The sequence below is a fragment of the Protopterus annectens genome, chromosome 1.part1 (assembly GCF_019279795.1).
Source record: "Protopterus annectens isolate FY-2018-M chromosome 1.part1, PAN1.0, whole genome shotgun sequence".
NCBI classification, from domain to species: domain Eukaryota; kingdom Metazoa; phylum Chordata; order Ceratodontiformes; family Protopteridae; genus Protopterus; species Protopterus annectens.
In genome coordinates, this window is record NC_056726.1 from 647,363,517 (window position 1) to 647,380,054 (window position 16,538).

Consider the following 16,538-nt stretch of genomic DNA (forward strand, 5'->3'; position numbering starts at 1 on the left):
CCAGGTTTCATACTTGGACCCCTTCTGTTTAACATATTTATAAATGATCTACAAACTGCTTCCAAGCACTCCACTATTGTACAATATGCAGATGACTCCACACTCTTCTGAACAGCCTCCAGCATACAGAAACTTCAAGAAATTACTCAAGAATCTTTTACATCCATATAATCCTGGTTAGACAGCTCACAACTCCTACTTAATCCCCCAAAAACAAAATTAATACTTTTCACCCCCAAAGCATTCTCCCAAAGCAAAACTCGTATCAGAATCACTTCTTTAACACCCTGATTCTAAGCCAGCATGGGAATGGAGGTAGAATGGGAAGATGCCAAGAATTTATTTGGACTGAAGTTAGCGATTGCTTTCCCTATCAAGGATTGATGTCTGAGTACAAGCAAAGAGAAAGAAATAGGGGTGTCCATCGGGTTCCAGAAAGACCAGCACTGGTAGAGTTTTTAGTAGAATCTAGAACAAAAGCTGCCATTAAAAAAGGAATAATTAATAGATCATATAAAATATTGCATGATAACAATAAATCAGGCAGAGGGGGGTAGAAAGGATTTGGAAGAGAGATTGGATAAGCAATTTACAAAAAAAAAAAAACAGTGGGAGGACATGTGTCTCCGAAATTTGCAACAAGATCTAGAAGATTTAGGATTTTTGCTTGGAAATGTTTAAATAGATATTTTTATACCCCAAGTAGATTCATTCCAGAGATTGTTTTTCCTCAGGTAGATAGTAAATGTTGGAGGTGTGATGGGGAAGAAATAGGTAATCGGGATCATATTTTCTGGGAGTGCAGTGAGTTAGAGGACTTTAAGGATTCCCTGCAGGATGCACTGTCAGAGATGCTGGGTGGGCAGATTGGTGTTGACGTGGGAGATAATTTTTCTGAGCTATGATACTGAATCAGAACTGCCTAGACATGGTAAGGCCTTCCTTTCTCTAATTATGGCGGCTGCCAAAAAAGCAATTACTAGAAAATGGAAATCAAAATCTAAACCAATTGTATTAGAAGTAGTGAATCTAGTAACAGAGATAAAACAACTGGAATTGAGATATTTAGAAAAAGGTAGGAGCAAACTACATAGGAAAAAATGGGAATTGTGGGAACAGTACATACAGGGGAGGAATGTGGTTTAAAAGAAGCCAGGACTTAAATGAGCTATGTAATGCTTGACTAGAAACAATTGAGTAGATTGTAAGTCATGTATAATGTTTGCAACTGGGAGCATGTCAGTATGGTTTGTGATGTAAAATGCTTACAGCTAGGATTGTGTTAGTGAGGTTTGTTTTCATTTATATAAATGTGTGATTGCTTATGTCACAAGTGATGGTTTAATAAAGATGTTTCTTATTTAAAAATAGGGGCAGGAATTGAATAATTTATGTAATGTTGCTTAGGTAATATGATATATATCAATATATGTGAAGCATAATGTTAAATTTTAACTTGCTAATACAGGTTAATTACTTTTATATAAATGTAAATGTGCCTATGTCACAAGTGATAAATCAGTAAAGGTGTTTCAAAAAAAAAAAATCACTTTTTTAAATAACACTCTGATTGAAAGGTCTAATACCAAACCTTTAGGAGTCATAATTGATGATGACTTGAAATTTGCACTTGCAAATTGAGAAAAAAAAATATCAAAACTTGGTCTCTTGTCTAGAACAACCCCCTACCTAACAGACCGAACTAGAGAGACCATAGCTGCAGATTGCCTCCTCCCTACTGTAGGTCCCCCCACTCTCAAATACATCTAAAAAAACACCTCAACATCCTGGCTCTGTAAGCTGTACTCCACCAAGGTTAAGTATACCATCTTTACTTCCTCCTCCTCTTCTACTATACCTCTGCATTTCTCTGCTCCATTACTATCACTCTGTCTTTAGCCACCCCACTATCCACCTATGTCTCTCAACTATCTCATCATTCATTTAATTTTTATCTCATAAAAGGGTGGAAAACAAAAGGTTCATTTAATTAACTCAGTATTGACATCTACCCTACTGCAGAGTTATTTAACATCTGTATAGAATGTAGTTAGAATATGCATGGAATATAATTAGAATAAGAAGCCTTGCTACTTCATGTAGAGTTGCTGTCTTATATATTTTGACATTGAAAAATTTATTTTAAGTGTATTCTGCCTGATATTGTTGATATTGTATAACTTGAAAGATTCTATTTGTACTGGAGGTTTTCTCCCTGGGCTTCTGCTGAAAAGGGACCTTTATACCTAGCCAGACTTCACCATCAACCAATTTAAAATAAATATACCTTTAAGATCATTGTCTGAGGCAGTCACTGAGTACAGAAAAAGCACTGTTTTGAACAATGTTGTTGCAAGGAAAATGTTCCTTTTTCTAAGGTACAGCAACCTTGAAGTTGATTGTCACTCCTACTTTGGACACAATACACAACTGGGAGTTTGCCTAACTTGTCATCGAAAACATCAGCATACTCTGAGAAAATGTCGTCAGAAAAATTAGAACTTGGAAATGCACTTACATGATGGACTTCTTTAGCAAAAGAAAGCATATTTGTTCTTAAACTATCTTTGAGAACCAATAAAAATTGCATTGATGATCTGACTACATAGAATAACAAACTGTAACAGTTCTCAGCAAAGTAACATGAAAGCATCACTGAACCTTCTGTTTGAATTTCTTCACCTCCATAAGCAACAAGTCTTGCACTACTGGCTACATTGAGTTGTTTGTTAGTTCTCATTTTAGCAAACATGTTTGCTGTTATAACATTACACTTTGAACCAGTGTCTGCTTTAAACTCTCTGGATTTTCCATTAATCTAGACAGTACAAAACACCTCGCGTCTTGTTAATAAATTCACTGCATCAGCTCTTTCAAGTACTGATACACCATCAACATAGAAAGCTGTCTGCTTCGGCTCTACTTGATCAACTTGCTTTGTGTGACCTTCCTTTACAACTGTGTGAGGCTTACTTGATTTACAAAACTTTTGAAAGTGGTTCAATTTTTTACACTTGTAGCATTGCTGACTATATGGTAGGCACTTCTCTCTTCTAGACTGATTTGGACCACAGTTGCGACAGTTAACAATAAAGCTGGACTTGGGTTTTGCTGATTCATGCTTGTACTTCATTGAGCTGGAGCTTGCTCCCTTTTTAGAATTTGCTGGAAAGCTACGCGTCTTCCCTGGAAATCTCATAGCTGCCACATGCTTGGGCCTACTTTTGACTGCCACATGTTGCATGCTGTCTATATTTGCTCTAGAATCAACTGAACTCGTACTCTTGTCACTCGCAAGCATACTAGTCTGTTTTTCTGTCACCTCATGGATTTGACAAATCTCAGTGGCTTTACTCAATGTTAAATCACTGTCAAGAAGTAAAATCTTTTTCACAGCAGCACTTTTAATACCATACACAAGGCTGTCCTTTATCAGCTCATCTTTTAAGTCAACAAACCAGAACATTTTAGTCAACAAACCAGAACATTTTAGCTCTGTTTCTCAGGTCAGTTATATAAGCTGCAAATGTTTCCCCTGGTTTCTGATCTCTCTTGTAAAACAATTGCCTCTCTGATGTAATATTTGTCTGAGGGTTTATTTCTCTGAACTTGTGCTTCAAACACTCTGTTTTCCGTTGATTCAGCTTGTACAACAATATGATGATTTTCACCTTCTCCTTCATATACCGCAGGTGCATACACAAATGAATGCTCTCTTTGTATGACCTCTGACCCAGCTAGGTTTAGCAAAATGAATGCCCTGGTGCATGCATCTCTATCTGCGTAAGTTGCTTGTATAGAAATATACTCTTGCTCAAATATTCTCCAATTCTCTGCAATACTCTGATAAAACACAAGTGGTAGGGGTTTTTGAAATCCATCTGCCATATTAATATATACCAGTGAAGGGTTTTGCAAATAAGCACAAACGTCCACTCGTATGCATATGCCAGAAACTTATGGCCAGTATTTTTATCTGAATTTATTTCTGTATGGGCTTTTCGAAATAATGCTAATGAACAAATTGGACTTTGCAAAATAAACTTCTCGGGGAGTTTAACACTCAATATCATTTGAAAGGCCAAATGCTAAAGTAATTTATCAGTCTAAGAAACATCTCAAACAACTTTACGATGCAAGTGAAATAAACTCTTAGGCATTGTAATATTCTTGTAATATTGTTTTGCAAGAAATCACCTTTTATCAATGTAAGAAACATATCAAACCACTGCACGATGTGAAAAAAATGGACTTTTCTTGTTGACAACTTAGTAGCATTTTGAACTAATCACATTTTGCAAATAACTGCATGCAACTCACTGAAATGTCCCCAAAATGGCAGTACCTTGCTAGACAGCTCTTTACGGTGCAAATATGCACACTGTAATGGTGCCACTTTGCGAATAGACACACCCACCACAAGAAACTTTCAAACTAGCTATACTTTGACTATATTTCACAAAACAGTTACACTTTCCCCACAATAAGCTCTTTGAAACGCATGCACAATAATAAGCATGCACTTGTAAGTACTTTTACACACTTTGAGATACTTTGAATAACTTTAATTATGCCCTTGATATAATACAAAGTCATAGTTATGCCAAAATATAATACCACTTTGCCAAAACACATGCAGTTGCCATGCTTTATTTTTGATTAATGTGCCTTTTTATTTTGCCGCCTTCTATTCAGTGTGAAGTTATGTTCTTACCATAACGTTCCATGTGAGTTGTTCAATCTCGTTGTTTGTTCTTCCACGTGGGTTCGGAGCTGATCCATCGGCTCCAAGTCTGCTGCTTTCCAAGCTCCAGATCTCTGAGAAGCTTGAGACAACAGTCCCTATCCCATGATGCTCTGCTGCCAAACCTCAGATCTAGTTTGCCGCTGCAATGGATCTCACGCTTTTCGCAAGAAGTTCGGGCCAGTACCCTTTTTTTCTTGTCTTTTGACAGAAAATTTTCTATAACTGTGATAGTTTGTGATATATAATTGTAGTAGTGTAAATTTTACTTGTTTGTGGGGTTTTTTTGAGGTACTTAGTGTTTGCTTTGTGTGTTTTCTTAGGAGCGGCTGCTCCTAGGCCTTTGGCCATTTCTTTAGTTGAGTTTTTGACAGAGCTCTGTCTGATTCTATCTGTTGTTTTCTTTTGTGAAATAGTGAGTGTTCAGGGATCTGAACGTTTTGTGTGATTGCTAGTGTCCTTAATATTTGTAAAGTTCAGGGATCTGAACCTTAGCAATTGTGCTGTTTTCTCATTTTTTTTTTAGACATGTCAAAAACAGAGATCAGGGTTCAAGCAGTGTGGCTGTGGACAGATGATGTCCATCACCGACCACCACACCTCATGTGTTTATTGTTTAGGGCCTTTACACCTGCAAAAGGACTGTTCCATCTGCCACTCTTTTAGTGGCAGAGTTATGCTGGAAAGGTGTAGAAAGCTTATCGATAGAGGCCTCTTAAAATCAGACTTCCTAGAGGCTTTAGATAAGTCTGAACAGACCTCCAAATCTTCAAAGGGGTCGAAGTCTTCCAAGGTGTCATCAGAGCCCAAGTCATCGGCTCCGAGCACCTTGGGGAAGATTCGGTCGCCGGCTCCTCAGCCCTTGGAGCCGAGCACCGAACCTTTGCCTTGGAGCCAAGTCCCGAGTTTAGAACCGGTACCGGAGGTTTTAAAGTGTCCGATCCTTCAGTCAGTGAATTCTTCGGCTCCTTCGACCCATTCTTCCAGGACCTTCTCGGATGTCGATGTGGACCGTGTGGTGCAGAGACTCTTGGAGAACCCGGCCTTGGCCAAATTGCTTTCGGTTCATCTCATCTGACATCGAAGCCCGACACCCTCCTGTCATGGTTTCTGCTCCTCCTCCCAAGACCAATCGAGCCTTCAGGGCCGGAAGGTGAGGACCTTGATAGCTGTGGAACCCTCAGCGCTAAGGCCTATTTCTGTGCCTTCGGCCCCATCGACCTTGACATCTTCTGTTCCGATCGAAGGGTCTCTGAGCTGACACTCTCTCGCTGGGTCCGGGGGGGAGAATCAAACCGAGGCTTCTGTTCTGACTCTTCCTCTCGGGGCCTTGGTGCAGTTGAGCTCGGCTCCGTCCTCTGGTTCGGAGCCCGTGGTCTCGGCCCCGAGGAGACTGCCGTTGTCTTAGGAACCGGTGGACTCCTTGGACCGAGACACTGGTGCCTTCGCCATGAGGAAGGTTATGTCTGCTAAGACTTTTACCTCTTCAGGTCCTTCCTCTTCCTCCCTTAAAGGGCCCCGTTCTGTCTCTACACCACAGGTTCCTACCAAGCGTCAAGACCCAGAGACTCAGGTACCCCCATCGGGCGACCGCTGCTCTACGGAGACTTCACCAGACGCCCCCACTGATGAAGTCCCTAGGAAGAGACCGTGCAAGAGGAGGCACTTGAATTCCCCTCGGGAATCCTTGACATCAGACACCGACTTAGAGGAATCAGAAGGATCCCCACGGACCCCTCAGAGGATGTCTCATTTGCAGACATCCTAAAAATACTTAAGCAGAGGGGTGACTGGCAGTCCCTTACCCCTACTGAGGATCACTCGGTGCTCCTGAAGGCCTTTGGGTCTCGGCCTTCCACATCCTGGGTTACTCCGCCTTTCGACGAATTAATGGACTTGATCGCTCGAAAGGCGTGGGAGTCTCCTGATTCCATGGAACCGGTCCCTCAGAGGCCCAACAAATTTATCACCTCCCCTCAGAATAAGTCCTTTCTTACAAAGGGAGTCCCCGTTGATGCCATGGTGGTGGCGGCTACAAAGAAAGAGATGTCAGAGACCTCTTCTTCTGTCCATCCTCCTAATAGAGATTCCAGGACGATGGACAGATATGGGAAACGCATCATTAGTTCTGCGACATTTGCAATGAGATCGCTTAACTATTTAACCCACTTTACCAGTCTTCAACGAGATCTCCTAAAAGAGCTTGGAGATACTCTACAGGGCAACACAGATGATGCCGTCTCTGAGAAAGTGACGGCACAGCTTAACACCCTTAATTCCATTGTAAACTCGTCCATGCAGCTCATTTCTTATGCAGCCAAGGGATCAAGCCGGGCAGCAGGTTCAGCAATAGCTCTGCAGAGACTATCCTGGATGCGCTTATGCTCCTTTGCGGAAGCCTTCAAGTCTTCCTTTGTTAATACCCCATTTGATGGCTCTTCCTTGTTTCGGCCTAAAGTCAAGGCGACACTCACTAGGTGTGAGCAGGAAGGAAAGACTATCTGCCGTAGGAGTCTGTTTTTCCACCACCACTAGACCATACCCCAAAGGGTAGAAAGGTGGAAAAATGTGGTTCTGGAAGTCCCAAGGAGCTTTCCAAAACTCACGTGGTGAACCCCCCCCCTCTCCAGGGGCAGAGGAGGGGGGTATAATGGTAGACGCTGCCCAGGCAGCAGAGGGGGTCCGCAGAACCAGGGTGACAGGGAACAGTTCCTTGGCAAGCACCATCAGCGCTCCTGAGAGGAGGCTCGACCGTCCTGCTCTGGAGACAGTCAGGGGTCGCTTAACTTTATACCCAGACGCCTGGCTAGGAATTACATCAGATTCCTGGGTAAAAAGCATAATTACCAGAGGTTACATCATTCCCTTTTCAGAATCCCCTTCCATTCGTGTAAGAATCCCAGACATTCCACCCAGTCTGCGGAATCTAGCAACCATAGAAATTCAAAGGCTGCTGGAAAAAGAGTCATCCAGCCAGTCCCGGCGGACTAGATAGGATCCAGAACTTACTCCAGGTTCTTTATAGTTTCAAAGAAAACAGGGGACTGGAGGCCCATCTTAGACCTTGGCAAACTAAATACCTTTGTCAAAAAGGAAAAGTTCTGGATGGTCACGCTTCAGTCTCAAAACAGGCAATTGGATGTGCTTGATAGATCTCAAGGATGCGTACTACCACATCAAAATGGCCAGGCCATCCAGAGATCACTTGTGTTTCCGGCTGGGGGCCAGTCACTACCAATTCCAAGCTCTGCCCTTTGGTCTCACCACAGCCCCCAGAGTGTTCACCAAATGCATGGCAGTGGTCATGGCTCACCTGAGACTTTTAGGATTCTGGGTGTTTACATATCTCGACGACTGGCTCCTCACCACCACCACCACCAGGCATCAACTGATTCATGCCAGGGATTACACTATCAGCCTATGCTCCCAGTTGGGCATAATGTTAAATTTTGAAAAATCTGCTCTATCGCTGTCACCGCCCTGGTCAGATTGCCTCAAGAATGAGTAATCTCTTTACGAAACCAAGTATCCCTTTTGTTGATGGAAAAGAAAGTCCCTGCATTCCAAGTTGTGAAGCTGTTAGGCACCATGGTAGCGACTCTCTTAGCGGTTCCTCTGGGGCGTATGCACATGAGGATACTCCAGTGGTTACTCTTCACACAGTGGTCTTATCAACAACTTCCAATGTCACACAAGATTCTGCTGACAAATACTTGCAAAAAGGACCTCCTTTGGTGGTTGAACAGCCAATAAGTTACTGTAGGTCGTCCGTTTGTACTCCCCCCTCCCACAGCCACGGTAACCATGGATGCTTCCCTGATAGGGTGGGGGGGCTGTGTCAAGGAAGAACTGTCCAAGGTACTTGGTCAGAGATGGAATCCAGTTTGTACATCAATGTCTTGGAGTTGAGAGCGGTGTTTCTAGCGTTGCAACACTTTCATGACTCTCTACCTCGAGAGATGATTGCAATACAGACGGACAACATGTCGGTAGTCTGGTACCTCAACAAGCAAGGGGGAACCAGATCTTACCCCTTACGCTGAGAGGCCCTGAGAATTTGGCAGTGGGCTGTATCCACCAGGCACTTCCTGATAGCAACGCACATCCCGGGGTCATCCAACGAGATAGCGGACAAATTGAGCAGAGCCATTCTGTTGCCTCATGAGTGGTCCCACAAAAAACGAGTGGTGGAAAGGATTTTCCGCAAATGGGGCCAGCCTTGCTGCGACCTTTTTGCATCCCCAATGAATGCCAAATGCAGAAGTTACTTTGCCCTGTACCCTCCATCGGGGGACATCCCAAGGGATGCACTTGTACATGATGGGACCTCGGGTTTCCTATATGCCTTTCCTCCATCCCCGCTGATCCCCAAATTTTTACAGAAAGCCAAAATCCTGGGAAAGACTGTTATTCTAATAGCCCCATTTTGGCCTCGGCAGATATGGTTCCCCTTCCTTCAACAATACCAAGTGGAAAAACCTTGGGTTCTGGACCCAGTGCCAGACCTTCTGACTCATTTGTCGGGGGTTCTGCACCCCTCTCTTGTATCCCTCAAACTGACAGATTGGCTGCTCCACTTCCCAACCTAGCCAGGTCTCATGATTTGTCTCCCGCGGTTCAGCATATTCTGGTTTCCTCTCATAAAGTCTCCACCAGGAAACTATATAACAGCAAATGGAAACGATTTGGTCATTGGGCTTCTCAACATGGTGCTGATCCATTTATCGCCCCTATTCATTGCATTCTGCAATTTTTGACTTCACTTTTTCATGGTGGTGCGGCAGCCGCTACTGTAAGGGTTCAATTGGCTGCCATATCTAACTTCCATGTGGGATGCGGAGGTTCTAACATTGTCCCACAGATTATGTAAAGCCTTTTTGAAAGGGACTTAATCACCTTCAGCCTCCTGTCAGACATCCGATTACTCCCTGGAATATAAATTTGGTGCTGTTTCAACTCCTACTTCCCCCTTTTGAGCCCGCATCTTCTTGGTCTTTGAAGTTCCTTTCTTGGAAGACAATTTTCTTAGTGGCCATTACTTCAGCGCGTAGAGTTTCTGAACTTCAAGCACTGTCTATTAGGCCCCCATATTTGGTCGTTCACCCCAACAAGGTGTCTCTAAGAACAAATCCATCCTTCCTCCCGAAGGTCTGTTTCGAAGCGAACTTGAACCAGTCCATTGAACTTCCCACTTTTTTCAGGCATCATGCCAGTAAATTGGAATACATGTTGCATAAGCTTGAAGTTCACAGACAATTGAGATTTTATTTGGACAGAACAAAAGAATTCAGAAAATCAGATCAACTATTTGTTTCCCATGCAGACAATAAAAAGGGCCTTTTGGTATCCAAAGTTACGTCGTCCAAATGGCTTTTTGATTGTATAAAGTTTGCATATTTTTCATCCCATCAACCTTTAGAATGTGAAGTGAAAGCTCATTCTACCAGGGCTGTTTCTACATCCTTAGCTCACGCAGCTCGTTTACCTTTGGACACCATTTGTGCAGCTGCTACTTGGTCCAAACCTCATACGTTTATTACTCATTACGAAGTGGACAGGGCTTCCAGGGACAGGGCTTCCTTTGGTTCCACCGTTCTCAGGAATGTACTACCGTGAGCCACCCAGGATTAGGGTGCTTGGGATGCTACCCACGTTTAAGAACAAACCGCGAGATTGAACAACTTCACATAAAGAAGTTATGTTCTTACCATAACGTTCCATGTGAGTTGTTCATCTCGCCTTTGTTCTTACACTCCCTCCCACCTTCCCCCTCCATGTTCTGGAAGAACGGGTATGGCTGGTGGTCTGGTTGATCTTACTAGTATCCTCTTGTCAGCCAGGTTATCTTTAACTAATTGTAAATAGTTACTTGGTTATATTAGGTTGCTTAGTTGTGTTTCTTGCTGGGTTCAGCAAACTAGATCTGGGGTTTGGCAGCAGAGCATCATGGGATAGGGACTGTGTCTCGAGCTTCTCAGAGATGGAGCTTGGAAAGCGGCTGACTCTGAGCCGATGGATTGACTCCGAACCCACGTGCAAGAACAAAGGTGAGATGAACAACTCACATGGAACGTTATGGTAAGAACATAACTTCTTTTTTTGCTTAAGCCCTTTTCATGCCAAGTGTACTTTTTCTTGTGCTTGTTTTACCCTAAACATGCCCAATTTTGCTTTGAACACACTCACTTTACTTTAAACATGCTCATTTTATCTTTAAACGTACTCATTTTGCTTTACTGTTAATTTTCATCAAATACCTGTATTTTAAACATTCTTTAGCCAACAAACTTTTCGTGCCTTCCACTTGCTCAATAATGCGGTTTGTGCCCTTGTAATGCCCCGTTTTATCTCTTTTACCAAGTAAACAGTTTGTGCTGCTTCTCATTACCTTTGATTCTTTTCTGGCTCTTTTTGTGCTCGTTTCTCTTTGTTTTACCTTCACTGTCATCTCTGCACCTCATGACTTTGGATTTTATTCTCTTCGATCCCAGTTCTGATACCATGTTGCTCTCCTACTTTGGACACAATAAAAGCATCTTTATGGGTTCTGTTCAAGCAGGTTTATTTTATACAAACCCATCACTGTATAGGTTTACTGACTTTAACTTAAGTAACTTGTATACAAACCAACAACTACGATCATGCATGCTCTCACTGTAGCTGCTCTTACAAAATGGCACTTGGGAGTGCACATCTGGAATTTATATGTGCTCATACAGCCTTGACATGCTTCTTAAAGATACAGTACACTTCACGTGCAATCTGATCTACAGTTATCTTGGGTAAAAGAGATACAGGGAAGTCTTTCTCTCTATTCATATCCAAAACTGACCCTAATCTTCGGACCATTTCTTTTTGCATTTGGAATGCTGACACTCGAGCCTGACATGGAGCCATGAAACCACATATGAGTTTCAAAAGAATTTTGGTAGGAGCTTGATGTGTATGTATTTAATTAACTGAAGGAGTTGATGGTCACAAGTAATCCTTTACATACCTATCGAGTCATGTTTCATGGTAATGTAGCACATCAGTACAGAAAACGCTAATTGCTAAGTAGATGCAGTACGTGATAGAAAAGGTACAATTTTGCAGCATACCTTGTAAAATAGGAATTATTTTGCAGTTTGGGCTGAAGAAGACAGATTTCTATCTGTGATTTCATAACTGGTCTTGTAACCCAAGCCCAATAACATCAATCAGCATTTTTTCTCAGTTTCTGATCAATCTTTTACTATACAATTGTTGGGTCTGGCAGCATGATTTCAGTAATGATTTTTGGTAGATCTTTTGGTGTATAATAGTTGGAAGTGACAGTTATGATTTCATTATTCAGTTACTAAGAAGGTTTTTAATTTTTTTTCCTCAGGCTATGGGCATCTATGGTAACCTCACAAACAAGATACCTCAGAAGACAAAAGTAGAACATACAGAAGATAACACCAGCCCTGAAATAGTGACTTTTGGCCAAGCAGAAACTGAAAGACCTGTGTCAAGTTGACAAAATAGAAGCGAAAGTGCATACAACCTTTGAAAAACAAAAAAAATAAAATGACTAAATTGATGATTGCAGGAAACCAGTTTCTTGGTTGCCAGATGTACACATCTCCTTTTTTTACATGATAATAAAGCACCATGTGGAAAAAATGAAAATATTGCGATTTTACAGAATGCAGGGATCACTTGTAGACAGGTACATTATCCTTAGAAGAAAAATGTCTGGCAAGAGCAGTGAAATGTGATTGTTATGGTTTGTAAGAGTTGGTGAAATTAATTGCACCATGTTAAGTTGTCTATCTCGCCTTCATTCTTGCTGGATGGGTTCGGAGCCGACCTCGGCTCCGACTCGGCCACTCTAAAAGCTCGAGAGTTGGTTCCACCGGCTCGAGGCTCCCCCTATATCCCACAATGCTAGGCGTGAGTTACCTCAGATCTCGTTTGCCGCTACAGCGATCGAGGTGTGTTTTCTACCGGCTCCAGGTTAGTGAAAGTTTAGACTAGTTTAAAATTCTTTAAACTTAGGCTAGTTAGTGTAAAATTCTTTCCCACTTAGTGTAGTGGACTTGTTTATCCCTTACTATCTTTCCAGCCCCCTCCTTTTATAAAGAACACTTAGTTCTTCCCTAAGGCCTTCGGGCCCTTCCATCCCTTCCTTAGAAGTGTGTATGTGTTACTTAGGGAATTTTATTAACTTACCTTTAGTTTTAAATAATTCCCTTTTTAAGCCTATCAGTGTAATCTGTGTGTGTGTGTTTTTGTGTGTGATTACACTTCAGGTTCCTTGAGTATGTCCAAGGATACAAAGGTCTCAGGCTTCAAGAAGTGTGACTCGTGCTGTCAGAAAATGTCTCTGACAGACGGTCACACTTCTTGTGTGTATTGCCTGGGACCTTTACACCTACAGGACTCTTGTGCTGTATGCCATGGCTTCAGCCCTAGAGTCCTGCAGGAGAGAAAAAATAAACTCATTTTGAGGGGTTTAATTAAGCCTGAAGGTTCCCTTCCTGTGTCTTCTGGGAAACCTTCCAAGGCTTCTAGGACCTCGGCTCCAGTTTCAGAGTCGAGGCCTAAGGCTTTGAAGCCTACTGCTTCATCGGCTCCGGCTGGAGCCGGTGAGTCTGTGACTGCTGTTTCAGTGGTTTCTTCGGCTCCGGCCGGAGCCGAGGCATTACAGAGTCATGGGTCGGCTCCGATCATACCATTGGAGCCGACATCTAGAAAGAGATCGAGGTCACCGTCCCTTGGCTCCGTTCATTCGGCTCCAGCGTCTCCCCTGCTGTCTGAACGGAGCCATAGATCTCACTCCTCCAGGTCATCGAGGCTATCAGATCACGACCTCCAGAGGGTAGTGAGTAGACTTTTGAAGTCCGAGGCACTGGCCCAAATGCTCCAGAGTCCGACTCATCGGTCGATGCCTCAGCTTGTTCCAATTAATATTCCTCCTCCGACTCCTTTGAGCTCGGGCGGGCGCCTCGGAACCGAGACTGTGGTAGCCGGAGCCGATACATTTGTCTTCGCTCCGTTGTCGGCTCCGATTTCTTCCTTTGAAGAATCTCGGCCGGACTTCCTCGTCGGCTCGAGGGGTGAGTGGCATCGACCCTTGTCCGACCCCTCTCCCTCTCGGTGCTTGGCTGGTGAGTTCGGCTCCAACATCGGCCTCGGAGCCATCTCTGTCGGTGCCGAGGGAGGTTCTCAGCTTCTCGGAGCGGGGACCTCTGGCTCTGCCTGACGGGGGTGCATTCGAGGTCATGCGAAGTGTGTTGGAACCTTGTTCGACTCCACAGTCTGCTCCGTCTGCCCCTCCCACTTCGGTGTCTTTGGTTATGTCGACTCACTCCCTCATCCCAGACTGCAGAGAGCAAGCTCCTCAAGAATCCCCTGTGGGGATCTCATCCTCTTCCGAGGCCTCTCCTGAATTGGCAGGGGAGCCCCCTAGGAAGAGAAAGTGTAAGAGGAAGCACTTAGACTCACCTGAGTCTGTCACCTCTGACACAGATTTAGAGGATTCCGAGGGTTCCCCACGTTCCCCTTCTGAAGATGTCTCTTTCGCAGACATTCTAGAGATCCTGAAACAGAGGGGAAATTGGCCAGCCCTTAACCCTTCGGAGGATGAATCTGTGTATCTTGAGGCGTTTGGCTCTCGCCCTTCCACCTCCTGGGTGTCACGCTTTGATCCCCTCATGCAGGTGGTTGCAAAGAAGGCCTGGACGGCTCCTGATTCAGTGGACCCTACTCCCAGGAGACCCTCCAAATTTATAACAGCACCAACTGACAAGCAATTTCTCACAAAAGGTGTTTCTGTGGATGCTATGGTGGTAGCTGCTGCCACCAAGAAGGAACTAGCTGATCCTTCGGTGCCTGTCCATCCACCTAACAAGGAATCCAGGTCTATGGACAGGTACGGGAAGCGGATGTTCTCATCAGCGACCTTTGCAATCGTCGCTGAACTACCTATGCCATTTTACTCGTCTTCAAAGGGACTTGATCAAGGAAGCGAGTGATATGTTGAAGGATCCTACAGCTGCGGGTTTTCAGGGCAAGATGAACACGCAGCTGGCTACCCTGAACTCCATAGCTAACTCCTCCATGCGCCTCCTTTCTTATGCGGCTGATGGAGCGAGCAGGGCTGCAGGGACAGGTGTGGCCTTACGCAGGCACGCCTGGATGCGGTTATGCAACTTTGCGGACCCCTTTAAAACGTCTTTCACTAATTCCCCGTTTGATGGATCATCTCTTTTTGGTCCTCAAGTGAAAGAAACCTTGACTAGGTGCGAGACAGATGGCAAGACTCTTTCAGCCGTCTGAGTCCGTTTTTCTACTCCTTCTAGGCCTTACCCCAAAGGCCAGAAAAGTGGAAAAATGTGGTTCCGTAAACAATCTCAAGGGACTTCGCCTGACGACAGAGTCGGTTCCCGCCAGAGGCAGAGGGGAACAACAATGGTAGACGCCCCTAGAGGCAGGGGGTCAGCAGAACCAGGGCAATCGTGAAGTCTTCTCTGATAAGCCCTTTCAGCATCCCTGAGGTGTTGCCAGACTGCCTACCGGAGGCAGTCGGGAAGATTGTCACTGTACCCAAAAGCCTGGCTATCCCTGACTCAAGACAAATGGGTACAGTCCATCATTTCGAGGGTTATTCCATTCCCTTCTTTCGCATTCCAAACCAATCAAAAAATCCCTTCCAGATGTTCCACCCTCAAAGGGATCTTGCAGCTTTGGAAATTTCAAAGCTGCTTGCAAAAGAGCAATTCAGCCAGTTCCAGCAGACCAGCAAGGATCCGGAATCTACTCCAAGTTCTTTTAGTTCCAAAGAAAACAGGGACTGGAGACCAATTTTGGATCTCAGTATCTTGAACAAGTCAGTCAAGAAAACAAGATTTCGGATGGTCACGCTGCAGTCCATCCTTCCCCTTTTGGGAAAGGGAAGCTGGATGTGCTCTATAGATCTTCAGGATGCGTACTATCACATAAAAATGAAAAGACGCTCCAGAAGATTCCTCCGCTTCAGGCTGGGAACCAGTCATTTTCAATTCAGGGCCCTGCCCTTTGGTCTCACCACTGCCCCCCGGGTGTTTACCAAATGCATGGCAGTGGTAGCTTCTCACCTGAGACGACAAGGATTCCAGGTGTTTCCATATTTGGAACTCCCCAAAACAGCAAGTGCAGAGATTATTTCACCCTATTCCCGCTACCAGGCCAACCCAGCAGAGACGCTCTAGTCCAAGTTTGGCCCCGGGGACTTCTGTATGCATTTCCTCCCTTCCCACTAATCTCTCAAGTGATACAGATAGCTATCGCTCAGAAGGCCTCCTTGATCCTCATTGCTCCTTACTGGCCTCGACAGGTTTGGTTCCCCTTTCTACATCAGTTTCTGTTGGAGCGACCTTGGCATCTGGACCTAGTTCCAGATCTTTTGATCCATCAGTCGGGTCAGTTTCATCGCTCCTTCCTCTCTGAACCTCACTGCTTGGTTCCTCCAATTCCAACTTTAGCCAGGCTTCCTCAAATATCTCACTCTGTTCGAGATATTTTGATAGCTTCCCATAAATCTTCCACTCGAAAGATTTATTTGAGTAAGTGGAAACGTTTCGCCTATTGGGCTCAAGGAAGGGAAATAGATCCTTTCACTGCTTCCATCCAAATGGTCCTTGATTTTCTAGCTGAACTCTTCCATGCAGGTTCATCTCCTTCTACTCTTAAAGTTCAATTGGCAGCTATTTCTAATTTTCATGTGGGCATTTCAGATTCTGCCATCATGTCCCACAAGCTTTGCAAAGCTTTTTTGAAGGGAGTTTTT

At 44.1% G+C, this 16,538-nt stretch overlaps 1 protein-coding gene across 1 annotated transcript in view; it reads left to right on the top strand.

Moving 5' to 3' along the window:
- STOML2 (stomatin like 2) overlaps window positions 1–12,397 on the top strand; it is a 693,656-nt gene extending 681,259 nt beyond the window's left edge. The window contains exon 10 of the mRNA XM_044077348.1: window positions 12,114–12,397. Within this exon, the coding sequence (XP_043933283.1) occupies window positions 12,114–12,245 (132 nt within the window). The 3' untranslated portion in view covers window positions 12,246–12,397. The remainder of the gene's footprint in view (window positions 1–12,113) is intronic.
- Window positions 12,398–16,538: the final 4,141 nt, after the last annotated feature.